This window comes from Podarcis vaucheri (genome assembly GCF_965113315.1).
Source record: "Podarcis vaucheri genome assembly, chromosome: 16".
NCBI lineage: Eukaryota > Metazoa > Chordata > Lepidosauria > Squamata > Lacertidae > Podarcis > Podarcis vaucheri.
The window spans coordinates 1022557-1050264 of record NC_138754.1 but is presented as its reverse complement, the minus strand read 5'-3'; the positions used below and the strand labels follow the sequence as shown (position 1 = coordinate 1050264).

General features: G+C 51.4%; 3 protein-coding genes across 6 annotated transcripts; 1 reads left to right on the top strand and 2 right to left on the bottom strand.

Annotated features, from left to right (window-relative positions):
• The first annotated feature begins 312 nt into the window (after window positions 1-312).
• On the top strand, window positions 313-12421 carry METTL25B (methyltransferase like 25B). Of its 4 annotated transcripts, XM_082202225.1 has the most exons (10): window positions 315-545; window positions 660-806; window positions 5559-5666; window positions 6005-6132; window positions 6405-6621; window positions 7651-7713; window positions 7812-7958; window positions 9261-9916; window positions 10941-11128; window positions 11393-12421. In XM_082202225.1, the coding sequence occupies exons 1-10, from the start codon at window positions 483-485 to the stop codon at window positions 11509-11511; spliced, it is 1836 nt and encodes a 611-aa protein (XP_082058351.1). In that variant the 5' UTR covers window positions 315-482; the 3' UTR covers window positions 11512-12421. The 4 variants fall into 4 exon arrangements, with proteins under 4 accessions (XP_082058352.1, XP_082058351.1, XP_082058354.1 ...); XM_082202226.1 differs by lacking the exon at window positions 7651-7713 and having other exon boundaries at window positions 313-545; XM_082202228.1 differs by lacking the exons at window positions 315-545; window positions 660-806 and adding an exon at window positions 4061-4088.
• MRPL24 (mitochondrial ribosomal protein L24) lies at window positions 12350-19167 on the bottom strand. Its single transcript, XM_082202561.1, has 6 exons — window positions 19000-19167; window positions 15753-15940; window positions 14970-15065; window positions 14507-14610; window positions 13110-13240; window positions 12350-12859 (listed from the first exon to the last, which is right to left on the bottom strand). Exons 1-6 carry the CDS (start codon window positions 19076-19078, stop codon window positions 12723-12725), a joined length of 735 nt encoding a protein of 244 aa, XP_082058687.1. The 5' UTR covers window positions 19079-19167; the 3' UTR covers window positions 12350-12722.
• A 1079-nt stretch (window positions 19168-20246) lies between these two features.
• LOC309520581 (uncharacterized protein) lies at window positions 20247-26914 on the bottom strand. The gene is made up of 6 exons (XM_082202546.1): window positions 26801-26914; window positions 25056-25079; window positions 24718-24797; window positions 22622-22681; window positions 22341-22526; window positions 20247-20628 (listed from the first exon to the last, which is right to left on the bottom strand). Exons 1-6 carry the CDS (start codon window positions 26836-26838, stop codon window positions 20375-20377), a joined length of 642 nt encoding a protein of 213 aa, XP_082058672.1. The 5' UTR covers window positions 26839-26914; the 3' UTR covers window positions 20247-20374.
• Between the last annotated feature and the right edge of the window lie 794 nt (window positions 26915-27708).

The window sequence follows — 27708 nt, the reverse complement described above, 5'->3', positions numbered from 1 at the left end:
AATTTGGCACTTCTGCGCATGCACAAAGCGCAATTTAGCGCTTCTGCACATGTGCTGAAACCCGGAAGTAAGCCGTTCCAGTACTTCCGGGTATGGTGCAGTGCGCAACCTGAAGCATCTGTAACCCAAAGTATGACTGTACATACATATACATACATAGTTTTAATTCTGTTAATGCTTGTTTTATTTTTATTTTCTGCCCCATATGTTTTCAGCTGTTCTTATGTTATCTGTAAGCTGCCCAGAGTCAGGGGGAAAGTGGGGTATATATTTGTATTATTTTTTATTAATTCTTACCTTTACACACTCCCTTCCACCTCTTCCTCCAGCCACATCTGGTTTCCTCTCCTGCAGCTGCTGCCCATCCTCCTCCTCTCCCTCTCCTGGGAAGCAGCGGCTGCCCCTTGCTGAAGCCCCCAGAGGGTCCCTCCACCTGGGGGGCAGCTCCACAGGGGCCTCCCTGACTCCCGTTTCCCCCGCAGATGGTGAAACGGCTGAGTGAGCTCACGGGGTGCCACCAGGTGGTTGACGTGGGCGCTGGCCAGGTAAGTAGGGAGGGAGGAGGCCTCAGGTTCCTCTTCCTTTTCGGAATCTCGCAAAGCCTGCTTTATTCACAGTGTCTTCTTTATTTACAGTGTCTTCTCCCCCCTTTCCCCCAGGGCCACCTCTCTCGCTTCCTGGCCTTCGGCCTGGGCCTCTCCGTCACCGCCATCGAGGGAGACCCCCGGCTGGTCGCCCAGGCTGCCAAGTTCGACCAGGAGCTGGTGCAGGCGCTGAGGAAAGAGGGGGCTAAGCGAGGAGGCCAGGTGAGGAGGCGGAACGTCAGGGGTGGGGAGGGGGTGTGCTGTGTTGCAGAGGGTCCTGGCTTCCTGAGGAGGGGGCGGGGGCCAGTCCCTCTGGTCCAAGCCATGGCAGGCAGCTTCCTCAGGCACTTGGTGGATTCCCACACGGCAGGGGGTTGACTAGATGACTCTTGGGGGTCCCTTCCAGCTTCTGTGAGCCACGCGCCCTCCACCTGAAGCCCTCTCCTTCTCCTTCAACCTCCATGGATCCCCCGGCCAGAATCCCTGGAGCTGAGCCTTCTAGGCCTCTCTCTTGAACGCAAGCTCATCTGCGGTTCCTGCATTGCAGGGGGTTAGACTAGATGGCCCTTAGGGTCCCTTTCAACACTGCAGTTCTATCATTCTATGGCATGGGTATGCAAACTAAGGCCCGGAGGCCGGATCCGGCCCAATCGCCTTCTAAATCCAGCCCGCAGACGGTCCGGGAATCAGCGTGTTTTTACATGAGTAGAATGTGTCTTTTTATTTAAAATGCATCTCTGGGTTATTTGTGGGGCATAGGAATTCATTCTTTTTTCTCGGCCCCCCCCCCCAAAATATAGTCCCCCCCCAAGGTCTGAGGGACAGTGGACCGGCCCCCTGCTGAAAAAGTTTGCTGACCCTTATTCTATGGAGTGGGTTGTGGGGGGGGGGGCTGTACATGAATGTACATTTAAGCGAGGGTTGTCAATGACTTTGACCAGCTTTCCTTATTTTGAAATTGAACAGCGTGGCAGGGCCAGCTCCCTGATTAGGCAGAGTGAAGAAACTGCCACCACTGCTCACCAGCAGATGTTCATGGACAGGAGGGGGTGGGGGGAGGCACTCCTCTACTTGCCCCTGGGCTGCCCTCTTGCACCTTCTCACCGCCGAGACCATATAACACCGGTCTTGAAAGACCTACATTGGCTCCCAGTATGTTTACGAGCACAATTCAAAGTGTTGGTGCTGACCTTTAAAGCCCTAAACGGCCTCGGTCCAGTATACCTGAAGGAGCATCTCCACCCCCATCATTCTGCCCGGATGCTGAGGTCCAGCGCCGATGGCCTTCTGGAGGTTCCCTCATTGCGAGAAGGAAAGCTACAGGGAACCAGGCAGAGGGCCTTCTCAGTAGTGGCACCCGCCCTGTGGAACGCCCTTCCAGCAGATGTCAAAGCGATAAACAACTACCTGACATTCAAAAGACATCTTAAGGCAGCCCTGTTCAGGGAAGTTTTTAACGTGTGATATTTTACTGTATTTTTGGTTTCTATGGAAGCCGCCCAGAGTGGCTGGGGAGGCCCAGCCAGATGGGCGGGGTATAAATAATAAATTATTATTATGATGATGTTGGGAAAGATGGAGGGCACAAGGAGAAGGGGACGACAGAGGACAAGATGGTGGGACAGTACAGTGGTACCGCTGGTTACGTACTTAATTCGTTCTGGAGGTCGGTTCTTAACCTGAAACTGTTCTTAAACTGAAGCACAGTGGTACCTCGCAAGACGAAATTAATTCGTTCTGCGAGTTTTTTCGTCTTGCGAAGCACGGATTCCCATAGGAATGCATTGAAAATCAATTAATGCGTTCCTATGGTCAAAAAAAGTCCAAACAAAGCCAAATTTGGTACAACAAGAGTTTATTAAGTGCTCTTTAAAGTCACGCATACTGTAAAGAGCATTTCAAAAATTGAAGGAACAATAATTTCAGTTTCTAAACATGACAGAAAAGCATTTTAAAAGCACCAGAGTGTACCGTACTGTACATACATTTTCTAAGACTCTGGGGGACAACTCGAAGAAGGTTCCTCTTCCACTCTTTGCTTCTTGCTGAAGAAGCTGTCCATGGTCTGCTGCTTCACCCGCCTTTTCAGCACCTCCCTGAAATGCGACATGATCCTCATATCATAAGTGTTCCCAGCGTCACGTGTCTGGTCCTTGTCAGAGTGGTGCTGCTGTGCAAAAGCCTGCACCTCCTCCCACTTCCGGCAAATGTCCCTCAGTTTTTCGGAGGACAGCCGTTCCTCTTCCAGCAAGGCCTGCTCCTGCGCAGCCTCTGCCTGCAGTTCGACCAGCTCCTGGGTGGTCAGCTCGTTGTCGTCCTGCTTCCTCTCGCTGGCCTCTGCAGCAGCAGCAGCAGTCTTCTTGGGCCCCATGGCAGCACAGCTCCTACCTTCGCAAACCCAAAAAATAATAATCAGTGCTTCACATCCAAAAAATTCAAAAGCACCAAACCTCCTAGAAAACACACAAGCTTCCAGATTCTTGCAAACCCCTTCTCAACTATTCCCCCAGCCACCCACCACACAGAAATCCAAACCCAGAAATCCCCTGCCCTACAACAGAAGATACAGAAGCAGGATTAGTCGCACCAACAGGGTAACGAACAGCTTCTATCCGTGGGATGTTAGGCTGCTGAATGAAAAGATCACAACAGGACAACTGAGTTTCGGGTTTGGTGGGTGTGCGTTGGTAAACGAGGGGAATTAAGACTAAGAGAGCTGAGTGGGGGGTGCACTCGTGTAATCTCACTGTATACAAGTTGTGCAAGTGACAATAAAGTATTTCATTCATTCATTAGCTGCATATAATAACAACATATAATCAAATACAGGCAATCAAATACAGTTTCCCCTAACCCCCCCCCCAAAAAAAAGCAGCCCCAACTATGTCCAGGTAATTACATTAGTAATATAATCAAATCAAAAATTATTTCTAGTTGCTCGTTTAAAAACTATCATTGCACAAGTTCCCCTGTGTGTTAGGTGGTTTAAATGCTTGTTCTTTCTTTGATGCCTATGCAATAAAGGAGTTACTGCGTTGTGTAAATGCCCTGTAGTTTCTCACGTTGTTTTCTATTATTATTATTATCATCATCATTATTATTATTATTATTTGGAACTCGGGACACGGAAGCCGTGTTTTTTACAGCAGCCTTAATAAGTTGCCATGCGAAGTCGGAGGCGAAGCGCTCCAGCCAAAGACTTTGGGGCGATTGACTGATTTGAGTCAGTCAGTCAAGTCAGTCAGTGATGGGGGGGGGGGGCGCGGGGTATTTTCTGAGGCGCCTTTCGCCCCCGAGTCGGGACGAGGCTCGCCCGGGACGGAGGAGCCACTTACTTCCGCAGTCCCTTCAGGAAAGGCGCAGAAGGAGCCCCCGGGCCGCTCCGCTCCGGCCCGAGGCGACGACGAAATGGCGCCCTCAGGCCCAGGGAGCCGGATCTTGGGCGCAGGAAGCTCTTCCGGGTCAGGACACAACCACTTCCGGCGCGAGGGAAAGGCCGCGACGGTACCGGCTCCTCTCTTTGCCCCGGGGGGCAGGCTTTCGAGCGGGGGGGGGAGGAGAGCGCAGACTCCGCGGGGGGGGGGAGGGGGCGCGGCCCGCCAGGTTCACCACTCCGGAGCAGGGGGGGGGGTCCGGGGAGGCGGGTCCCGCCCCCTGGAAAGGCCCCCCTCCCGTCGCTCTGTGGGGACGCAGGACCATAGACGTGGCACGGGATAGAGCGGCCTCCTCACACCGCCTCCCTTACTCTCTGGGTGCCCCGCCTGGAGTGAAGAAGGCCTTCCTCGGATCCGGGGTCCGGAAGGGATCTGTGTTTAAGGCGGCTTTGAATGCGCCGAATTACCTGTGTGTTTCTAAACAGAACATGCGTTGATAGATGATTGTGATAATAATAATAATAATAATAATAATAATAATAATAATAATAATAATAATAATAATTTATTATTTCTCCCCCACCCACCTGGCCAGGTTTCCCCAGCCACTCTGGGCGGCTCCCAACAGAGCACTAAAAACAGAATAAAACTCCAAACATTTAAAACACCCCTAAACAGGGCTGCCTTCCGATGTCTTCTAAAAGTCTGGTGCAGTCTTCCTCGTCTTATGTCTGCTTCGTGTTACTTTCTTTCAGGTTACATCCTGCGGTGACCCAAAAGTACCAGAAAGGGCTACTTCTGGGTTTCACTGCTCGCGCATGCGCAGACGCGCCAAATGACATCATGCGCAGAAGCGGCGAATCACAACCCGTGCGTGCGCAGATGCGCCGCTGCGGGTTGTGCTCTTTTCATGTTGCGTACGGGCCTCCGGAATGGATCCCATTCACAACCAGAAGTACCACTGTAGTTGTTTATTTTCTTGACATCTGATGGGAGATAGATAGGGACATATATAATACATGTACGTTAAAGGTAAAGGGACCCCTGACCATTCGGTCCAGTCGTGGCCAACTCTGGGGTTGCGGTGCTCATCTCTCTTTATTGGCCATGGGAGCCGGTGTACAGCTTCCGGGTCACGTGGCCAGCATGACTGAGCCGCTTCTGGCAAACCAGAGCAGCGCATGGAAACACCGTTTACTTTCCCGCCGGAGCAGTTCCTATTTATCTACTTGCACTTTGACGTGCTTTTGAACTGCTAGGTTGGCAGGAGCTGGGACAGAGCAACAGGAGCTCACCCCGTCGCGGGGATTCGAACCACCGACCTTCTGATCGGCAAGCCCTAGGCTCTGTGGTTCAACCCACAGCGCCATACATGTACATACATAGTTTTCATTCGATTAACACTTATTTGTGTTTGTTTTTCTCTTCCCCATATGTTTTCTGCTGCTCTTATGTTATCTGTAAGCTGCCCTGAGTCAGGGGAAGAGGCAGAGTACACATTAATTATTATTACTATTTCCTGCTTTTCAGCACTGCAGGGCGCAACATCAATGAAGCCATAGTGAAATAACATTCCCCTCTTTTGCCTTCCCTTCTGCAGAGTCTCCTTGCGATGCTCGGCTTCTCCCTGGAAGCCCAGAAGCGCTTAGCGGCCGACATCACCCGCGTCCTCTCCCTCTACGGCTTCATTGCGGATGCCTACATCATTGTGAGTCAGCCCCCATCTCCACCGCTGTGGGGCAGAAAGGGATCTGGGGAAAGGTGGCACCCTGGCCCCCTCACCGGGATCTGCATGATGAGCAGGGTGGGGGTCCTGGGCTTTCCCCGGAAGAATCTGGGAGGGGTTGGGATGTTCCCCATCTCCCAACTCTTTGCAAGGCTGCAGGCACACCATACATTTAAAGAACCCTGGGAACTATAGTTTTGCCACATTGAACTACAGTTCCCAGCACTCTTAACAAACTGCATTTCCCAGGGGAGGGGGGGCAAGAAGCACGCAACTGTAACCCTGTTCCACCCCACCCCACCCTCTTTCTTCCCTGCTAGGAGTTTTTCACAGACAATCTGTGGGGCAGCCTCCCGCCGTCCTGGCAGGCCGCCCTGGCTGACCTCCAGCCCCCACAGCTGGCCGCCCTCCTGCTGGAAAACAGACACGCCAGAGAGGAAGAAGCCAGGTAGGGTCCTGGGTGTTGTGGGTCTCCTTGGGCAGCCTCAAGGGTGCTTCCTCGGAAATGGGTGCATTTGAACCCGCCTTGTATGAACGGAGGGCCAAAGGGATGCAGGGCTCCCAGCGAAGCACTTTTCTCACGGTTTGAAAACACAGAGGCTGTGTTGTGAATTTAATTTTCTGTCCCTCCCCTGCCATTAAAGACGAATGAGAACGTGGATGATTTGGAACCTCCACGTTACCTGCCACCGCTTGTCTCCCTCCCTCGCCCCCCCCCAGGTACAGCTCGGTCTGGCCACTCTCCCTGCTGGCCTTCAAAGCCTCTGCCCATACCCTCGCATTCCCCAGGAGGCCCAGCGGCTGGGCCGGCAAGTCCACGGAAGCCGGGAGGCCGGAAGAGTTCCGGGACAACCAGTGCCAGAGCTCCAGGCTCCCGCCGCTTTTCAGGAAACACGTCAAGCCCAAGAAGCAGCACGAGATCCGTCGGCTGGGGCAGGTACGCCTGAGCTGGGGAGGGAGGGCGGCTCGAGTCAGCGAGCCCAGCTGCGTGTCACCAAGGAGGCAAGAACTGCTACCCCCACTGCCAGGCCCAGCCCTGTTCTCACTTGTTCCTTTCACATCCAGCCCAGGGTGGCAAACGCACCACTACCGGAAAGCATTCTCAAAACAGGGCATTTGTTTTCTACCAAAAAGGGATTTGGGGGTCACCAGGATCACACGTCAGATGCCAAGCCTGGGTACAGACAAAGGTCTTTTTTAAAAAAAAAAACAATAATAATCATTTTGTCAATACAAACAACAACTGCAAAAGACACATACAACAAAAACCATATTAACAATAATAACGCAATTTGACAATTCAGATTTGAATACACTGATATACCTATGAATACACCTTTTTTAACAATATTTTCCCACCTCTCTTTGCTGTCCCCACCTCCCACCATTATCCGCCTTATCGCTTAAATATTCTTTCCAGATTTCTTCATATTTATTCATTCTTAATTTGCGTCGACATGCAATTCGTTCGTACGTAGCTAATCTGTCCATATTATCAATCCATGTTGAACTCACTCCTGAAAGCCAATTACGAGGGAGGCGGGCACAACTCCCGAAGGAGGGTCTTCCACAAACAGGAAGCCACCACTGAAAAGGCCCTGCTATGAGTCAGTGCCAACCAGGCCCAGAATAAGACCTCCACAGCCTGTCAGAGGGTCCAAGCAAGGCATCTGCTTCGGGGGGGGGGGGCTGTTGCCAGAGCTGCTGCGAGTCACTGCAGGAACTACTGCTGTGCTTCTGATGCCCCCGTGGCCCTGCCCACCAGCGTTTCCTTCCCATGCTCCCTTCCACCACCTCCTCCAGCCACACCTGGTTACCTCTCCTGCTGTTGCTGCCCATCCTCCTCCTCTCCCTCTCCTGGGAAGCAGCCGCTGCCCCTCGCAGAAGCCACCAGGGGCTCCCTCCACCTTCGCTCCCTGAGTGGGCAGCTCCACAGGGAACTCCCTGACTCCCGTTTCCCCCGCAGATGGTGAAACGGCTGAGTGAGCTCACGGGGTGCCGCCAGGTGGTTGACGTGGGCGCTGGCCAGGTAAGCAGGGATGCAAGAGGCCTCTCGGGTTCCTCTTCCTTTTCGGAGTCTCGCAAAGCCTGCTTTATTTACAGTGTCTTCTCCCCCCTTTCCCCCAGGGCCACCTCTCTCGCTTCCTGGCCTTCGGCCTGGGCCTCTCCGTCACCGCCATCGAGGGAGACCCCCGGCTGGTCGCCCAGGCTGCCAAGTTTGACCAGGAGCTGGTGCAGGCGCTGAGGAAAGAGGGGGCTAAGCGAGGAGGCCAGGTGAGGAGGCGGAACGTCAGGGGTGGGCAGGGGGTGTGGTGTGTTGCAGAGGGTCCTGGCTTCCTGAGGAGGGGGCGAGGGCGGGGGCCAGTCCCTCTGGTCCAAGCCATGGCAGGCAGCTTCCTCAGGCACTTGGTGGATTCCCACACGGCAGGGGATTGACTAGATGACTCTTGGGGGTCCCTTCCAGCTTCTGTGAGCCACACGCCCTCCACCTGAAGCCCTCTCCTTCTCCTTCAACCTCCATGGATCCCCCGGCCAGAATCCCTGGAGCTGAGCCTTCTAGGCCTCTCTCTTGAACGCAAGCTCATCTGCGGTTCCTGCATTGCAGGGGGTTAGACTAGATGGCCCTTAGGGTCCCTTCCAACTGAAAATATCTGGGGGAACTCCTGTAGCTGACGATCAGAAGCGAGGAGGAGTATTTTCAGGGGAGCAAGGAAGAGGGTGCAGGCTGTACCTAGGCATGTTGGCCTAGGACCCTCGTACCTACAGGACTGCCTCTCCTGGTCTGCCCCGTGGAGGACCTTAAGGACCACAAATGACAACACCTTGGAGGTCCCAAGTCGCAAGGTCGTTAGACTGGTCTCAACTAGGGCCAGGGCCTTTTCAGCACTGGCCCCGACTTGGTGGAATGCTCTGTCTCAAGAGACCAGGGCCCTGCGGGACTTGACATCTTTCCGCAGGGCCTGCAAGACAGAGCTGTTCCGCCTGGCCTTTGGTTTGGACTCAGTCTGACCCTTATGTTTCCCTCCTCTTATGGTTTTGATCTATGGGCTACTATTAAAATGAGGCTGCTTTTTAAATTGCATTTTAACCTGTATTTTAAATTGGGTTGTCCCCCCCCCCCCTTATGTTTCCATTATAATTTTACTGGTGTTAGCTGCCCTGAGCTCAGCTTTGGATGGGGAGGGCGGGGTATAAATAAAATTTATTATTATGTCCACCAGAGGGACCTTGAGGAGCCGGCCAAGGGACAGAGGAGCCAATCCCAGCCCTGTGTGGAGATGCTGCCAGTGGGGATGGAGCCTGTGGTCTCCCGCATGCAAAGAGGCTCCGTCCCACTGAGCCACAGCCCTTCTTTTCAAATTAAAGTAGGACACTAGTCCTCATGGTTTATGAAAAAATGGTTGAAATAGGAACACACCTTGTTCAGAGCCATATACCTTTGTTCTGGGAGCTCAGCAGGTTAGGGGGAGGCTGGCCCAAACCCATGTTAGTCCCCAGGCAGGGGTCCTGGCCTCACCCAGCCCCTCCCTGGTTCTCCTGCCGGGTGACACCTTCTCCCTCTTCTCCTCCCGGCAGGTCCCCAGCGGCATATCTCTGGAGGGGCCGCGGCACGTGGCTGGGTGGGTGGATCCTGGGGCGCCGTGGGCCGAATTCTGGCAACTGCTGCAGCACCCCGAAGTGGAGGAGCGTGGCCCTGCGGTGGATGGAGGCAGCCTTGGGACAGCAGGAGTGGATCCTGGGGGAGAGGACCTCCCAGGCCCCCCGGGATGTGGGGCCAGCAGCGCCCCCGCCTGCCACACCCCCAGGGGGCGCCAGCTGCTCCTGACGGGACTCCACGCCTGCGGCGACCTGAGCGTGGCCCTCCTGCGCCACTTCGCCCGCTGCCCCCACGTGGCGGGCATCACCTCCGTGGCCTGCTGCTACATGAAGCTCACCACGGCAGAAGCCCCCGTCCTGCCAGGGCCTGGGACCCCGCCCTGCCCCGCAGAGCCCGGCTACCCCCTGAGCGCCTGGGTCTCCGCCCTGCCCGGCCACCGGCTCTCCTACAAGGCCCGCGAGGGGGCCTGCCACGCCCTCGAGGACTACGCCCGGCGGCTCAAGGGCCGCAGCGCCGCCCTCAGGACCCACTGCTTCCGCGCGGCCTTGGAGACGGTCATCCGGGCTGCTGACCCGGCCAAGAAGCGCCTTGGGGTGCAGACCATCGCCAAGGCCCACCAGCTCACCTTTGGCGAGTGAGTGAGCCCAGGGGGTGGCGAGCGCCAGGCCAGGCAGCTCCACTGGAGAGGGTTGGGATAGATGGGGGTCCCACACCACTCTCTGGTTCCATGAGTCAGTTAAAGCTGTGGCTCCAAATGTCCCCGAGGATTTTGGGGGTGGGGGGTGGAGGACAGCCCTGTGTGGACACGGGGTGGGGTCACAGCAAAGGTTGGCCCCAGAAACCAAGGCGCTGCCAATAAGCAGCCATGAGCCTTATTAGCTGTGATTCCAGAAACGCTGGATGACCTTTGGGAGGCCCCTTGAATAATATGATGTCATAATAATTTATTATTTCTACCCCACCCATCTGACTGGGTTTCCCCAGCCACTCTGGGCAGCTTCCAAGATTTGGGGGGAAATGTGCAATTAACTGTTTTGTACAGTGGTACCTCGGGTTAAGTACTTAATTGGTTCTGGAGGTCCATTATTAACCTGAAATTGTTCTTAACCTGAAGCACCACTTTAGCTATTGGGGCCTCCTGCTGCCGTTGCGCGATTTTTGTTCTCATCCTGAAGCAAAGTTCTTAACCCGAGGTACTATTTCTGGGTTAGCAGAGTCTGTAACCTGAAGCGTATGTAACCCGAGGTACCGCTGTGTTTTTTATCCTATACAGTGGTACCTCAGGTTACATACGCTTCAGGTTACATACACTTCAGGTTACAGACTCCGCTAACCCAGAAATAGTTCCTCTTTGCTTCAGGATGAGAACAGAAATTGTGCTCCGGCGGCACGGCGGCAGCAGGAGGCCCCATTAGCTAAAGTGGTGCTTCAGGTTTAAGAACAGTTTCAGGTTAAGAACAGACCTCCAGAACGAATTGAGTTCTTAACCCGAGGTACCACTTTACAAAGTTTGCAGTTCTACAGTTCTAATGGGTGTGGAAACCCAAAGGAACCCCCAAAACGGGGCAGAGGTGGGTGGGAGGGATTTCCCCGAGACCTTTTGCACTTCAGCCCAAGTGTGGGGGCTCAGCAGGGCTCTCTCTCTCTCTCTCCCCCAGGTACGCCCGCTTGGGCCTGGAGAGGGTGGGGCTGGACCCTCACGCTACGAGGCTGGAGCCTGGCCCCCTGCAGTCGCTGCTGGCCCAGGAGGGGAAAGTGGTGGCCTTCTTCAGCCTGGCCCTCCTGCTGGCCCCCCTGGTGGAGACGCTGCTGCTTCTGGACAGGATGATCTTCCTGCAGGAGGAAGGTAAGTGGGGGGGGGGGTGTTCCCCAGCCACCATTCCTGCGCTGAAGGGGGGTGGGCCAGATGGCCTTTGGAGGTCCCTTCCAACTCTGTGATTCCACGAACGAGCACCAGAGGTGGACATCAACCCCTCAGGCCCAGTGGGAACTCCCTGCCCTACTGAGGAAGGAAGGGCCCTGCTCCAAGCAGCCTTCCCCACACCTGCCACCCCCCGAATGTTGCCCCAAGCACTGCCAGGACCCTCACCAGGCTCTCCTCCCCAAACAGGGTTCCACTGCCAGCTGCTCCCGCTCTTTGACCCCGCCTTCTCCCCCCGCAACCTGGTGCTGGTGGCAGCCAAGACCCCTCTGGGCTCTGCTCTCTTGGACGTGGCAGCGGAAGACTGAAGGGGGCCGCTTGGGGGTGTCTGGACCCACACACCCTGCCCCACACCGCAGGAAGCCAGAGAACAGGAATACCCACGAGGGAAAAAGCAGGGCGTGGGCACTCCGGACACCCGGATTCAGCCACAAAGGGGGCTCCTGCTCCCATCATCCCTGGCCAGGTAGGGGTCAGAGAGGGTGGAAGAGATCTGGAGAGGTTTTCCCCTTTCCATCTGCGCCATGGAGGCAAACAGGCTCTCAGAAGAGGCATGGAGATGTGAACAGCCTGACACCTTCCTCCTTGGCCCCCTCCTCAGCAAGGAAATGCAGAGGAAGGCAAAAGACCCTCACCCACCACCAAGTCCAGCTGAGGAATAGCCTCTCCCAGGACTTTAAGAGCCGCAGAAAGCAGCTGGGAAGGGAAGACTTCCGGAAATTCCAGTTACTCATAAATTTCACAAGTGTCTGGGCTGCTCATTTCCATCGTTTTCTGTGTTTTTCCCATGCACTGGGGCCTTTTATGCATTGTAACTTTGCCGCTGTTTTTAGTAATGTGTTGAATGTTTTTTAATTTATTAACATCACTGTTGAGAGCAGATTTCTGCTTATCTGATATTTTCAGAATGAGTTTCACCGTGTACTGTTGTGTCGCTGTTCTATTATTACCATGTACAGTGGACGCTCGGGTTGCGAACGTGATCCATGCGGGGCGCACGTCCGCAACCCACAGCATCCGCAACCCACGGGTTGCAATTCAGCACTTCTGCGCATGCGTGACCCCCGAAACCTGGAAGTAACCCATTCTGGTACTTGCTGGGTTTCGACGGTCCGTAACCCAAAAAAACGCAACCTGAAGCATCTGTAACCCGAGGTATGACTGTACTATTTTATTCTTGACTATTACCTTCGTTTGATACAATTTGTTTATCCGAAAGTCCTATCCTTTACTATGACCTTTTCCACCTTGGATCAGATTGTTCCGTAGACGTGTGACCTTTGCTTCTACGGCTTATAAACCGCCTCACGGGAGTAACGATACAGATAGATGGTATAGTCAGGTTTGCCAGAGGAGAACGGCCACCTCCACAGACACAAAGCCACACTCAGATTCCGGTTTAGGGGGGGCCTTTATCAGGAGGCAACAGCCCCCATCTCAGCCTCCTCCTCCATCTCCCCCCAAAGCTGAGAGTCTTGGGGTCCAGGCAGCGGGGCACAGATCCGCGGGGCGAAAGGCCTCAATACCAGTAGGACTTCCTGAAACGGCGTGTCTCCACGATGCCCATGAGCTCCATGATCTCCTCCTGGAACGTCTTCAAGGACGGGACGTAGGTCTTCTCCAGGGCGTCCTCAACAGACGTGTCCTTGGGGCAGTCTTCAGCAGCAAGGCAGGGGGGAAAGGAGGAGGAGAGAAAACGGGGTGCAGGAAATTAGGAGGCTGGGTGTGTTTATTAATGCTAAGGTGCAGGTTCTGTAAACCCAGAAACACGTTTCTAGTCCACATGACAGAGGACAGCTCAGAACCAAGGCAGGGCCCGCCTGAGGCAACAGGCGGTCAGGATTCCCTTTTCCCCACAGAAATCCACTCCATGCCAGCTCCACTCCCAAACGCAAGAGCCACTCACCTGTCCATTGTTCTGGGATGATGCCATCGTCTCTCTGCTCCAAGGGCTTCGGGATGATCCTGCCGGTCCGGAGGGAGACGCGGACCCTCTCTCCTTCCTCCGTGTAGCGCCATTCCACCTCGGTGGGCAGCCTGGGGGGGGGGGCAAGGGGCAAACGAGAAGGGAGAGGGGGGCCCAGGGAGAGTCCAGCGGGGATGGGGAAGTGGGGTTTGGGGGGGGGCGTGTTTGAAAGAAAGCACAAGCTGAATTTCAGCATCTGCTAAAAACATTCTTGCTTAAGCCACCCAGATGCTTCAGAAGTTGGTGTGGGTTTAAATTTTCTGTATGCTGTAATTTTTAACAATTGAGCGACATATAGTTTTACGAAATATAAATAACTAAACTTAGTCGGTGGATCAATCATCAAGCTGCTAAACAACAATAATACAAATATCATTGCTATTTTTCTGCAGTCTTTGATTATATGGCAGACGGGGAAAATAAGTCCCTAGGTGTTTGTTGTCGTAACAAAAAAGGAGAACAATCGATATTTCATTTACCTAGCAGGATTTAAATACCTCTTAATCATCCTTAATCTCACCGGTTGGTTTACAATTAATATTAAATGTTCATTTTAAAAATCCTGAGACTTTCGTTCTACAGCTTCCGGAGACAGACATCTTATCTTTGGACACTTGAGAAATATATTTTTATGCCCCAACTTATTTCTGTGAGCTAACTTGTTCAAAACTGTTTTTAAGATTGAGTTTTAATCTCTGGAAACGGCCCTGGGTCCCTGGGGTGAAAGCCAGTTTAATAATAATAATAATATACAACAAATTACGATGGAAGGCTAGAAAGGGTTTTCCTCTTCTTCCAGCGAACGAGCCTGCTGTTTAGAGGCTTCTAGAACATTCAGCAGTTTAGAAAAGCTCTTAAATAAACGAAGGGGAGCCTAACCTCTGGAAACGAATCCACGGTGCTTTCAGGGGGACGCCGTTCACCCCCCACAGATCATGGGATCACAGAATCATCGAGTTTGGAGGGACCCAAAGCGCCATCTACTCTATGGGTAGGCAAACTAAGGCCCGGGGGCCGGATCTGGCCCAATTGCTTTCTAAATCCGACCTGCAGACGGTCCAGGAATCAGCATGTTTTTACATGAGCAGAATGTGTCCTTTTATTTAAAATGCATCTCTGGGTTTTTTTGTGGGGCATAGGAATTCCTTCATTTATTTTTTCCCCCCAAAATATAGCCCGGCCCCCCACAAGGTCTGAGGGACAGTGGACCAGACCCCTGCTGCTGGAAAAGTTTGCTGGCCCCTGAAGTCCAACCCTTGGCCACGCAGGGATCCCAAGCAACGAATTCAGGAATGGTGATCAAGGGGCAAATTCTTAGTATTGCCCTGCCCCCTTACCTGTCAGTGGGGTCGACCAGGGACACCCAGTTGATCAGAAGTGGACCCTCACTGGCCATGTACATCCCACCGTAGGCGCCGGACTTGCCCGTGTATCGGTAGTGCTACCGGAAAGGGGAGGGAAGGAATAATAATAATAATTTATAATTTATACCCTGCCCATCTGGCTGGGCTTCCCCAGCCACTCTGGGCAGCTTCCAACAAAATATTAAAATACTGTAATGCATCAAACATTTAAAGCTTCCCTAAACAGGGCTGCCTTCAGATGTCTTCTTAAAGTCTGGTGGTAGTTGTTCTCTTTGACATCTGGTGGGAGGGCGTTCCACAGGGCAGGGGCCACCACCGAGAAGGCTGAGCCAAAGAGCACATAAGGGTCTCAGTGTGCCAAAGCCCCCAGAACACCCCACTTCTCTCCTGGGGGGGGGAGCCCAAGGGCACCACCATCATCATCATCCTCACTTACCACATTCAGGCCCTCCAGAACGACCCAGTTCCGCTCTCGGATCACCTGGGAGACCATCCCCTGCTTGCCCACGTCCTTCCCCTTCAGGATCTGAACCTGAAAGGAAGAGAGAAAGGGATGGGGGGTGGAAGGGAAGACCCCCGGTTGGATGGGCTGCCCCATTTGGGGGCAGGCAAGGGACCGTCCAGGATCCTGACCTCCGGCCGGGAGGAGAGACTCGCCTGCCTTGCAGGAATGGCCAGTGGGCCAAGCTCAAAGGACCGCAATAGTCTCTTCAGCCAGGCAGAGTTTTGCCACCTTATTTATTAGGATTATTGGTATCAGGCAGGTGCCCTATGGAACTCCCTGCCTGTTGACAGCAGGCAGGCAGCTTCGCTGTATCCTTTTCAGTCCCTGCTAGAAAAACATTCTCGTTCAGGCAAGGCTACCTAGGTGGCTTAGCAAGCTGGTGTGAGTTTTAATTTGTTTTAACTTTTGGGACGTCTTAAATTATCGTTGCCAATTTTTTCTCCTTGCTAATTTTATTGCCTTGCCTCTTTTTTAGTAAACCACGATGAGGTGGTTGTATTTACAACCCACCAGGGTATAAATTTTAGGAAATAAATATTCTCCATCTGTTGTCTGCTTTTCTCATAGAGTAACCCAAATCACCTCACTCTAAAAGCCCCAGGGAAGAGTTTGCTCAGTGCCTAAAATCAGGTAAATGTGTCGCCAGGGACGGGGGCGCTGCCAAAGCGAGTGAAACAGACAAAGCGGGTAGCTGAGAGCAGGTTGAGACCTCACCGTGTCGCCCTTGAAGAACTTCCAGTCCTCGTCTTTGATGGGCTCCACGGGGATCTTCTTCCGCCAGACCCACGGAGGATTCTTGGCCTTGTCGGCGATTGAGCCGGGCCGGTTCATGCCATAGCGGTAGCCGGGGTGCGGCTTGAATTTCTCCGCCGCGGCAAGGAGGACGGAGAGCCTCATGGTCCCTGCGAGGAAAGGGAGGCTCAGGGAGGTCAGTCAGTCCGTTGTGGGTTTTTAAAATACTTTTATTTTGTGTTAAACAAGTACATATAAATAGAGACAACCAAAATTACAAAAGAAAATTCCTTAATAATAGTAATGGGGAAAAACTAAAAAACTACAAAAAATATCAAAGTACATGGCATAAAACATAAGCCACTATGGGAAAGGAAAAGAAAAGGAAAAAGAAAAAAAGAGGGGGGGGGGAGAAAAGAAAAAGGGAAGATGGCTTTTTTAGCGGCAGCTAAAAAAGCCAATGCAATTCTGGGCTGCATCAATAGGAGTATAGCATCTAGATCAAGGGAAGTAATAGTGCCACTGTAATCTGCTCTGGTCAGACCTCACCTGGAGTACTGTGTCCAGTTCTGGGCACCACAGTTCAAGAAGGACACTGACAAACTGGAACGTGTCCAAAGGAGGGCAACCAAAATGGTCAAAGGCCTGGAAACAATGCCTTATGAGGAACGGCTAAGGGAGCTGGGCATGTTTAGCCTGGAGAAGAGGAGGTTAAGGGGTGATATGATAGCCATGTTCAAATATATAAAAGGATGTCCCATAGAGGAGGGAGAAAGGTTGTTTTCTGCTGCTCCAGAGAAGCGGACACGGAGCAATGGATCCAAACTACAAGAAAGAAGATTCCACCTAAACATTAGGAAGAACTTCCTGACAGTAAGAGCTGTTTGACAGTGGAATTTGCTGCCAAGGAGTGTGGTGGAGTCTCCTACTTTGGAGGTCTTTAAGCAGAGGCTTGACAACCATATGTCAGGAGTGCTCTGATGGTGTTTCCTGCTTGGCAGGGGGTTGGACTCGATGGCCCTTGGGGTCTCTTCCAACTCTAGGATTCTATGAGCCAAAACAGGAAAGCTCATCTATTGTGCACTTCCGTCAAGTTCACAACAGATCATTATTCTTATTAATTCTCTCTATCTGCATTCCAAAGGAATCCCTCATCTTGGTATCAGGGAGCATTTCTCTATGCGGTATCATTCTAAACATAGCCAGATCTTTCTGGTTGAGCCCTTGTCCACTAAATAATTATTTAAACATTCCCATTCTTCTTTCACCATTTTTTAAGGTTTATCTCGTATTGCATCTGTCCGTTTTATTGCACATAGCCAAAGGCTGCCGCAATGTACACAGAATCATTCAGCAATTAAAAGAAAATATACTGGATTAATACAAAAAAAATTATATTATCAAGACATTGCCTGCTCTAAACAGAGCTGTAAAAGTACCTTCATATACAAGTTAAGACATTAAACAATAAAATTTATAAGCTAAAATTATCACATGGCCACTAATGTATTAAGAAATAATGTTAATTAATGCAATGTGCAATTATATTCAGAGTTTGGTGATAAAGATAGAATACAGCTTGATGTAGATAGGGTCAAATAAATTCATCTCCTTTACAGTTGGTGGCTACCTTGGCTATATAATTTGCTCTAATTTTCATTGCAGCAGTTGCAAAGAGTGCTGCACGCCAGGTCACATACTTATCTGTGTCTGCGAGGAGATATAAAATCATGTCAGAGGAGTTCTGGCCAGGGGACTTTGTCATTATAGGTACTAAAAGTCTCTCTTGCATCACTATATAAGGGACAGCGCAAGATATAATGCATAAGGTCCTCAGGACACCCCCTAATGCAAACACGTTCGTTTGTTGGTCTGCCTCTGCGTCTCCCATCTCTATAAGAAGAGTTTATTGTATTTAATCGTAACTCTGTAAAAGCTTTCCGAAGTTGCACAAAAGTCAGTTCATTGAAATAAGATGTATGTTCATAGGACTCTCTAAGTTTAAAATATAATGGGGTGCAGCGACAAAGGGGTCATTCCACATCAAATCAATGCAAAAAAACAAGGGTTACGTCACCCCAAAATCATCTCAGATTTTGATGAAACTTGGCCTGTACCCGTCCCTTATGGCTGAAAGAAACCCCCTTAATTTTTTTCCCCTCTATCTCAAACAGTTTAAATTTTATAGCACTTCGAAGTTTCGTTAAATCTGCATTGCATGCCCCTCTTGACACAAGACCCTCGGCACAAGATACCCTTGTGTACATTTTATTTTATTTTTCTCCATAACCAATAACCAGATCTCTTTGAAATTTTACACAGAGCTCAATAAAATGATGAGAATTTCTGGGGGGAAATACACCAGCACTCAAAAGATTTTATAAGTGCCTTTTAAAAATTATTAATGTACTTGTTTTTTGACCTAACGGGTATGTATCTAAGACCATTTGCACATCACAAAATAGGTATTTTATCAAAGTAATTGTTGAAAAGTCCATGCAGAATGCAAAGTCCATGCCGAATATCAGCACCCTATATATAGAAATGAGCAAACCGGTGATATTTTAGGGAGCAGGTGGGGCCCATGACTTACATCATGTGAGCCTACAAAACACAAAACACTGATGCTGGATGTAGGTTTTATTTTGTTTTTTATCCTGTATTTTGGAAATGTGTGTCCAGATTACTATTTTTTCCTTTAATTTTTTTTTGGGGGGGGGGGGCCAAGAGAGTGAGCCCCTAAGCTATAGCTTGCTTAGCTTATACTATGGGCTGCATTTTAAATTGCATTTTAACTTGTACGTTAAAAGGGGGGGGTTCCCCCTATTATGTTTTTTACTGTAATTTTACTGGTGTTAGCTGCCCTGAGACCGGCTCTGGCCGGGGAGAGCAGGGTATAAATAAATTATTATTATTATTATTATTATTATTATTATTATTATTATTATTATTATACCTAAATCCGGCCCTGCACGGTGGGGGGGCAGAGCACAGCCCCTCTCCTCCTCCTCCTCCTCCCTGAATTTCCCCGCTCCTCCTTGAGGACTAGAACCTTGAAAGCCAACTCCCGAGGAGGGCAGCCCCCTCCCGACCCCTGCTACCCACTTGCACCCCGGACCCTGGCCTCAGGGCCCCCTCTGCTGCTCCCCCCCCCCGTTTTGCAGGGAAGAAGAAGGTGCCCCCCCAAAAAAAATCCCTCCATGCACACGCGCTCCATCCCTTTGCTCACCTTCTGCCTCGCAGCCTCGCCGGGAAGACTGCGCACGCGCAAAGGGAGGCGGAATGGGGGCGGGGCCGGCGCGGTGCATTCTGGGACTTGTAGTAACCCGGGAGGGAGGAAAACAGCTGTTTGCAGAGGGAAGTGGAAGGAGAGAGATGCGCTTTGCATCTGGGAGGTTTCTTTTATGGATGGCGTTTTGTGAGCTTTCTTTCTTTCTTTCTTTCTTTCTTTCTTTCTTTCTTTTTAATAAGATTTATTAACTGGACAATCAAATACAATCACATGTCAATAATGAACCCGAAAAGAAGAGGGGGGAAAAGGCAGATGAAATTAATGGAACTGTGCAGAATTAGATAAAATGACAGGGAGGATGCGAAACCTGCGGGACCACAGAATCTCAGAGGACTGGAGTAAATAGCTGAACTATTTGAGAAGCAATTGTAATAAACAGATCACGCTAGTAGGACTATGCTAAATATTGCAGAGAGGATTATGAAAAGAATTGTTAGTTAAGGGAAATTAAAAGTTATAGAGAAATTAAGAAATGTAGATTAAGTGATAAAGACTGAAAAATCTTCAGGTACCAAAAAGAATGGAGCAAATTTATGGTCTGTGTAAGTGAGAACTGTAGAAATCTGAAGACGTTAGCAGGACTGAAATAAATCTTATGTCATGGTTTAGTCTTTTACTAATGAAACTGTGAATTAAAATAAAAAAAATTCCTTCCAGTAGCACCTTAAAGACCAACTAAGTTAGTTCTTGGTATAAGCTTTCGTGTGCATGCACACTTCTTCAGATACACTGAATTAAAGATTGGAATAAGAAAACCTTCGGAAGGGAAGGAGGGAAGTCAATGGCTCTATGGAGCATAAAGTAAGATAGATGTAAAAATATTTGATATATTTGTTTGTTGGTGTATCTAAAATGAAACTTAATAAAAAGCATATTCAAAAAAAGAAAAATCTTCAGATATGAGAATCAAGGGCTGGGTGCCCTTCCAGCCGCAGAGACTCCCTCCCGCCGTTCTGGCACATGGCCCCTGGAGAGTCACCCCACGTGGCTCTGGGACTAGAGCAAGGTTAAGGCTGCTTAGAGCCGCAGGGTTGTCAGAAGGGACCCCCAAGGGCCATCTAGTCTGACCCCGCGCAATGCAGGTATCGCCGCCTGAGAAGCGGCTACCCAACCAGTGTATTGACTGATTGCTCACATGGCATTTCACCTTTTTGGGGGGTTGTCTGCAAACTGACCGTGGGAAGTTTATTCAAGGTATATATTTATTAAATGAAAAAATAAAGGCCTTTCTTTTGTTTTCAGGAAGCCCCCCCCCCCCGGCCGCTGGAAGGGTGGGCTGGGTCCTCCTGCTTCTGTCTCTGGCTTGGCATCTTCACCAGCTGCCCTCTGCCCCACCTCCAGGCTGGGGGGCCCCCGGGAGGGGCGCCCAGGCCGGGGGGCTCTCCCCGCCCTCCCCTCCTCCTTCCTTGGGGGGCTCCTTCTCGTCCTCCTCCAGCTCGTGGGGGGGCACACGGATGCCCAGCTTGGCCTCCACCTTCCAGAGCCGCCCCTGGACCTCCTGCAGGTTCTCCTTCAAGGTCTTGACGGACTTCAGGCAGTCGTGGCAGCTGCGGAGGTCCTTTTTCCCTGCGGGGAGAGGAGCGGCGTTCAGGGAGGGGCAGATCCAGCCCCCCCCCCCCCCGCTTGCTGCAAACAGAACAGGAGGGACATTGGCAGTGGGCGTGGGGGGAAGGCTTGCGTCATTTTGCAAAAAGCAAGGTGGATTTTTTAAAATAATAAATAATAATAATATATTTTTATTTATACCCCGCCCTTCCCGGTTCAAAAACCGGGCTCAGGGCGGCTAACAACATATTTAAAACAATTACTGTATAAAAGCAGCATAAAATACAGTATGAAAACGATGAATAACAATAAAAATCAAAAATCAATTAGATAATCCCCAGGGCCAGCTGGCTGAATTGGTCCTACTTGGGCCAGCGAGGAGGCCAGGGGAGAATGAGCTGTGGGATCCCAGAGCGAGGGAAGAAAGGGAAATAAAAGATCAGGCTGAATTCAGATTAAAGGCCAGGCGGAATAGCTCTGTCTTACAGGCCCTGCGGAATGAGGTTAAATCCTGCAGGGCCCTGGTCTCATGGGACAGAGCATTCCACCAGGTCGGAGCCACCACTGAAAAGGCCCTGGCCCTGGTGGAGGATACTCTGACTTCCTCAGGGCCCAGGACCTCTAAACTATGATTATTCATGGGCCTTATCGTCCTCTGTGGGGCAGACCAGGAGAGGTGGTCCCGTAAATACGAGGGCCCTAAGCCAAAAAACCCCAACATTTTGCTATTTTTATAGAATTGGAAGGGACCCCAGGAGGTCATGTAGCCCCACCCTCTGCACTGCAAGGATCACAGCCAAACAATCCCTGACACTTGGCCACCCAGCCTCTGTGTGAGTTGCTCTAGTCTCACTTGACCCCGGGAGGGGCAAGGCAGGGCAAGGATGCCCCCACAGACATTCATCCATTGCCCTTCTGTGGCTCCTGAGGTTTCGGCAGCTGTTGTCTTCCCCCCAAACTCCCCCACACACACACACACCCCAGATCTTTGCAGCTTCCTTAAGGACTAGCATCTTGCATGCTCTGGTTATCTCCCGCTTGGACTACTGCAATGCGCTCTACATGGGGCTACCTTTGAAGGTGACCCGGAAACTGCAATTAATCCGGAATGTGGCAGCCAGACTGGTGACTGGGAGCGGCCGCCGAGACCACATAACACCGGTCCTGAAAGACCTACATTGGCTCCCAGTACGTTTCCAAGCACAATTCAAAGTGTTGGTGCTGACCTTTAAAGCCCTAAACGGCCTTGGTCCAGTATCCCTGAAGGAGCGTCTCCACCCCCATCGTCCAGCCCGGACACTGAGGTCCAGCGCTGAGGGCCTTCTGGCGGTTCCCTCATTGCGAGAAGCAAAGCTACAGGGAACCAGACAGAGGGCCTTCTTGGTGGTGGCACCCGCCCTGTGTAACGCCCTCCCATCAGATGTCAAGGAAATGAGCAACTATCCTACTTTTAGAAGACATCTGCCTTTAATGTTTATGTTTTTTATGTTTTTAATATTCTGTTGGGAGCCGCCCAGAGTGGCTGAGGAAACCCAGACAGATGGGCAGGGTACAAATAATATATTATTATTATTATTATTATTATTATTATTATTATTATTATTATTGAAACGGAAGCAGAGATGCTCAGGAAGCTGGAGCAGACCCTTCTCCCGGGGGAGGAGGAGGAGGAGGAAGGCACAGGGATCCTGTTGGGGGGACGGAGGGGAAGCGCCCCACCCTCCCCGACTTACGCTCCCGGCGGTGGCGAGACTGACGCTCCTGTGCTGCCCCCAGCTCTTGAATGAAGCCCAAAATCTCATGATGGGGAATCGGGAAAGCAGGTTGGGGAGAGGGTGGGTGGGCTTCTGCGGGTATTTCCTTGGAGGGGAGGGTCCCCAGGGGCTGGGGGGCCTTGGCAGGGCTTTCCGGATCGTCACCTAAAAGAGAAACCCGGCAGGCCAGGAAGCGAAGGGTGACCGGCTGCCCCCGACCCCCCTCTGTCCCCCCCCACACACCCTCTCTCTGGGCTTACCATCCTCAACTGCCCCGTCTGGCTGGGGCTCAGCTCTGGGCGCCCCTCGAGGGGGACAGCCTGGAAAAGAAAACAACAGACCCTCCAAGTCTCCCTATTTTCTAGGGACAGCCCCGGATTTACAGAAACCGCCCCAGTTTCTCATTTGATCCTGGAACGTCTCGCTTTTCCTGAGGACGTCCCTATTTTCATCGGAGAAGTGCTGGGGGGGTATGCAGTGAAATAAAAAATTTAAGGTCTTTTATATATATAATAAATGTCCATAAATGTACCAACCAAGCACGTACATAGATATGGGGACCACATGTCTGAGGCAGCACAGGAAGGCAGCCCTGAAACCATTTTGGCCCCCAAACTGACCAAATGTTTTCTCTGCAAGGTCAAAGGAAAATGGAAAAGTCTCCCCATTGTCTTTTCCTTCACAAATCCTGTCTTAAGGGTATGTCTGTCTGTGTATGAATAGGGTGAGCCTGTGACCTGGCTCAGGAACTAAGTACAGTGGTGCCTCGCAAGACGAAATTAATTCGTTCTGAAAGTCTCTTCATCTTGCGAGTTTTTCGTCTTGCGATGCACGGTTTCCCATAGGAATGCATTGAAAATCAATTAATGCGTTCCTAGGGAAACCGCCTTCAGACCAGGTCCAGGGACATTCTGTCCCCGGACCTCTTCTGAAGGCTGGGGGGGAGGGCTTTTCTTCCCACCCCCAGCATTTTAAAAAACCCTGGGACAGCGGAGGACTTCTCCGCTGTGCGGGGCGATCTTAAAATGCTGGCGGGCGGCATTTTAAAATCGCCCCGGGACAGCGGAGGACTTCTCCGCTGTCCGGGGCGATGTAAAAGCCCCTGGGAAGGCAGGCAGGGGGGACAAAGACTTTTGCCCCCCGCCAGCCTTCAGAAGAGGTCCAGGACCTCTTCTGAAGGCGGGCGGGGGGGCGAAAGTCTTTGCTTCCCCCCCCCCCCGCCTTCAAAAGCTGTCCTGGACAGGCTTCGCGGACCTCTCCCGCTGCTTGCGGAGAGTTGCCAGCATGCCGAAGCCTACGCGCGCTGAGATCAGCGTGCCCAGGCTTCACGGCCCCGCCGCCCGGCTTCAGAGCATGGTTCCGAAGCCGGGCAGCGACGGGAGGTGTTCCCTCCCCGCCGCCCGGCTTCGGAGGAGCCTTCCAAAGCCCGGCGGCGGCGGGAGGAGGTGTCCCTGCCCCGCCGCCAGGCTTCGGAGGAGGTCCGAGGACAGTGGGGAAGACACGCTGCGCTTCCCCGCTGTCCCGGAGATTTCCCTATGGGCTGTCGTCTTGCGAAGCAAGCCCAGAGGGAAATTCGTTTTGCGAAGCGCCTCCAAAACGGAAAACCCTTTCGTCTAGCGGGTTTTCCGTCTTGCGAGGCAATCGTCTTGCTGGGTACCACTGTAGTTATCATTACAAAAGACTGGCCAGGCTCCCCAGGGTATCCAATCAAGTGAGCATTAACAGGTAACCTGCCAGACAGGAGGTAAACAATGCACTCAGATTTCTGTTGTAGCCCGCCCTTTCTGTGATGTAGGTATGATGTTTCTGGGGGTGGTCTTGGACTCCAAGGCGGGCAATTTAAAATGTCTATATAAGGGCGGACACACTTTGGTTCTGGGTCCCTCCCTCCTCCTGTGGGGGCAGGGAGAACCCTGTTGCAACAGATCAATCAAGATCAGGCTTACGAGCTGCTTTGCTTCTCAGTATTCTCTGGTTGGCCTCTATTCTTTTCTCCGACCAATGGAGAACCTGCAAGGGACTCTATATGGGCTCTTGCGTCCCCCATAAGGGAATAAGGGCAGATTTTGGTTTATTACAGCAGTAAGGGAGAAGGAGGTTCTCCTGGGCCATCACCCCCAAGGGAGATCCAAGGAAATAAAGCACCACCTGTGTTTGCAGGTGAGCCTCCATCCCACCCACCTGTCTTCGGCCACCTCGTCCCCCAGGCTCCTCTCTCCTGGGGTCTGTGCCAGCGCCCAGCCTGACTCCCACAGGAAGCCTTGCCCAGGTGCCCCGATCCAGGGCAGGCAGTTCTCCGGAGAGCAAACCCTTGGGGGGCTTTTGAGCCCCCACCCACCCCAGACCCACTCCTCACCTTCTCCGACAGCCGCCTCCTTTGGCCCACCTTCCTGCTTCCCCTTCTCTTGCTTCCCCTCCTCCCTGATTTCCGACAGCCTGGGAGGAAGAGCGGGGGTCTTCATGGCAGCGAATATTCGCAGCGCAATTTTGTTTCATTCGTTCGTTTCTTTATTGCCTTGATGTGGGGGTCCCCGAGAGAGCCACTGAATCCCGGGGAAGGGGGCCAAGGGCTTTTCAGAGCCCCAACTGCAGCCCCAACTGCACGGTCTCTCTCTCGCCTTCCCCCTCCCATCCTTGGCCCAACAGAGCCAAAGGGTCCTGAGTCGAGGGTCCCAGAGACGCCCGCCTCCTCACCTGTGGTCTTCCTCGTAGCGGGATCTGGAAGAGGAAAAGGAGGCGGATCAGACAGGCCCTTCAGAAAGGATCCCAGTCAACTAGCCGACCCACAGTTGGGTCATGTGGGGGGCTGCCAAGGCAGGCTCAGAAGCAGGGGCCTCCCCTGCAGGGTTAGGGTTAGAACCCGAGTGGGAACAGGGCTATTATTATTATTCTTATTATTATTATTATTATTGGTATTATTATATTTATTCATATCCTGCCTTCTTCCCAGACTGGAACTCCAAACAGACAAAATACAACAAGCTGAAAATGTATAAAATGCAATTGTTAAAAAGAAAATTCCCAACAGAATTAAAACTGTGTTAGAATTTCCCTCATCGGAGAATTCTAGCAGCATTCTTTAATCTGCAAAGCTTCAGCAAAACATATGTGCCTACCTGGTTATGATTCCTGTATCAGGGATGGGGGAAGTTGTGGTCCCAATTGGCATGGTCAGTAGTCAGGAATTATGGGCGTTGTAATCCAACAATACCTGGAGGGCTGCAGGTTCCCTCATCCCTGCACTAAACTGTAGTAAAGTGGGTTGTAGCAGATGTTTCTATTAACCCCAAGCCTGTTTCATAAAGTCACAGGGAGGCAGCATGTTTGTGCACCCATATTTTCCACCTATGTGTGACCTGTTGTAGCCTGAAGCAGCCATTCCCGTGTGCACTGTCTTGATTCTGTAATTTAGGGCTCTGTGAATATGCCCTCTAATTTCCTCCCTGATAAAACATTACAACTATTCAGAGAATGGACATATGGGGGGGGGACCTGTGTTAGAATAGACTTATTGGAGGCTAGTGGACTCTCCTCAATGGAGGCTTTTAAGCAGAGGTTGGGACTCCTGTGCTTCCCACCTTGCAGCGGGTTGGACTAGATGACCGCTGGAGGTCTCTTCCGACTTTACACTTTTGAGACACAATAATGAATTGCAGGGAGCTTCATCCAGCCTGAGGGCTGCATTCGTTTCTGGACTCCCTTCTGAGGGCCGCATGCTGGTGGTGGGCCAGGGGTGGGCATTCACTTTTACCTTTGTGCATTAGGCGGGTTTCTACACACACAAAAACCTCTTTTCCATCCAGGCAAGCAAAAGGCAGGATCAGGCGCATTCCCAGACAGGGTGCAAAGCAGGGCTGGCGAGGCGTGTAGCTCAGGGAGAGGTCTGGAGGGCCACACTGATCCCCCCACCCCCAAAGCCAGAGGTTTGCACTGGTGTAATAATAATAATAATAATAATAATAATAATAATAATAATAATAATAATTTATTTTTTATACCCCGCCCATCTGGCTGGGCTTCCCCAGCCACTATGGGTGGCTTCCAATGCAATATTAAAATACAATAGTCTATTAAACATTAAAAGCTTCCCTAAACGGGGCTGTCTTCAGATATCTTCTAAAAGTCAGATAATTGTTTATGCCTTTGACATCTGATGGGAAGGCATTCCACAGGGTGGGTGCCACCACCGAGAAGGCCCTCTGCCTGGTTCCCTGTAGCTTGGCTTCTCGCAGGGAGGCAACCGCCAGAAGGCCCTCGGAGCTGGACCTCAGTGTCTGGGCAGAACGATGCGGGTGGAGACGCTCCTTCAGGTACATTGGACCTGAAGCAAAGGTGTGCAAATCACACAAGCTGAGCTGGGAACCAGAATGAACCCCGAGAACGAACCACAGCAACACCTCGGCTTGAGGACCCTTCCTGATGCTTCTCGTGGGCTTTACCTGCGGCAGCGGTGGTTGCAGGAGAACCAGCACTTCATCGCGCAACGGAGGAGGAGAGCTGAGGAAATCACCCTGGAATCCTCGTGGATCTCCGGGGAACCGAGAGTGCCAGAATCTGTGGCCAGTTGTGAGGTCACCGCCTGGTCAATCGTGGGCCACAGAAACTGCGGCTTGAACCCACCCCACAGTGCCATATGGGGTGGGACTGTAGCAAAATTTAAAAATTCTGGGAAATGATATACAATGAGTTGAAGAAAATGTTCCAATTAACATTTGTAAAAAAAAAGCCTGAAGCTTTCTTGTTAGGGTTTGCGGGAAAAGACCTGCCAAGGAAACTAAAAAACATTTTCATGTATGCGACAACGGCGGCAAGAGTCTTAATAGCACAAGGATGGAAGAATGAGGAAATCCCGACTAAAGGACTGTGGCAAGAGAAACTGGTGGACTATGCGGAACTGGCGGAATTGACACACAAACTGCGTGACAAGGAGATAACTGTGATTTTAAAGAAGAATGGGAACCTTTTACAAAGTAATTTAAGAAACAACAAAATGAGCTGGACTCCTTGGCAGGGTTTGAATAAGCATACACAAACTTTTTATTGGTAATATAGATAAATTAAGGATCCTTACAATTTTATAACATGCAGAGAATAATATGCGCTGAAAAACCAGAGAGAGGAGCTGAGGGAAGTCTGTTATGTTGAAATTCTTAATAAAAAATATTCAAAAAAGCTGGTTCCTCAAGTAAGGAGGACTTGTCACAAGATGTTCACTCACATCTATTTTATGGTCCTCATCAAGATCTCATACCCAAATATCCAAAAGTCAAGGTAGGGTGTTTTAAGGGTTTTCCCGCCCCCAGCCAGAATTCGCCAGAACTCAGCTCCAGGACCTCTCAGGTGGGCG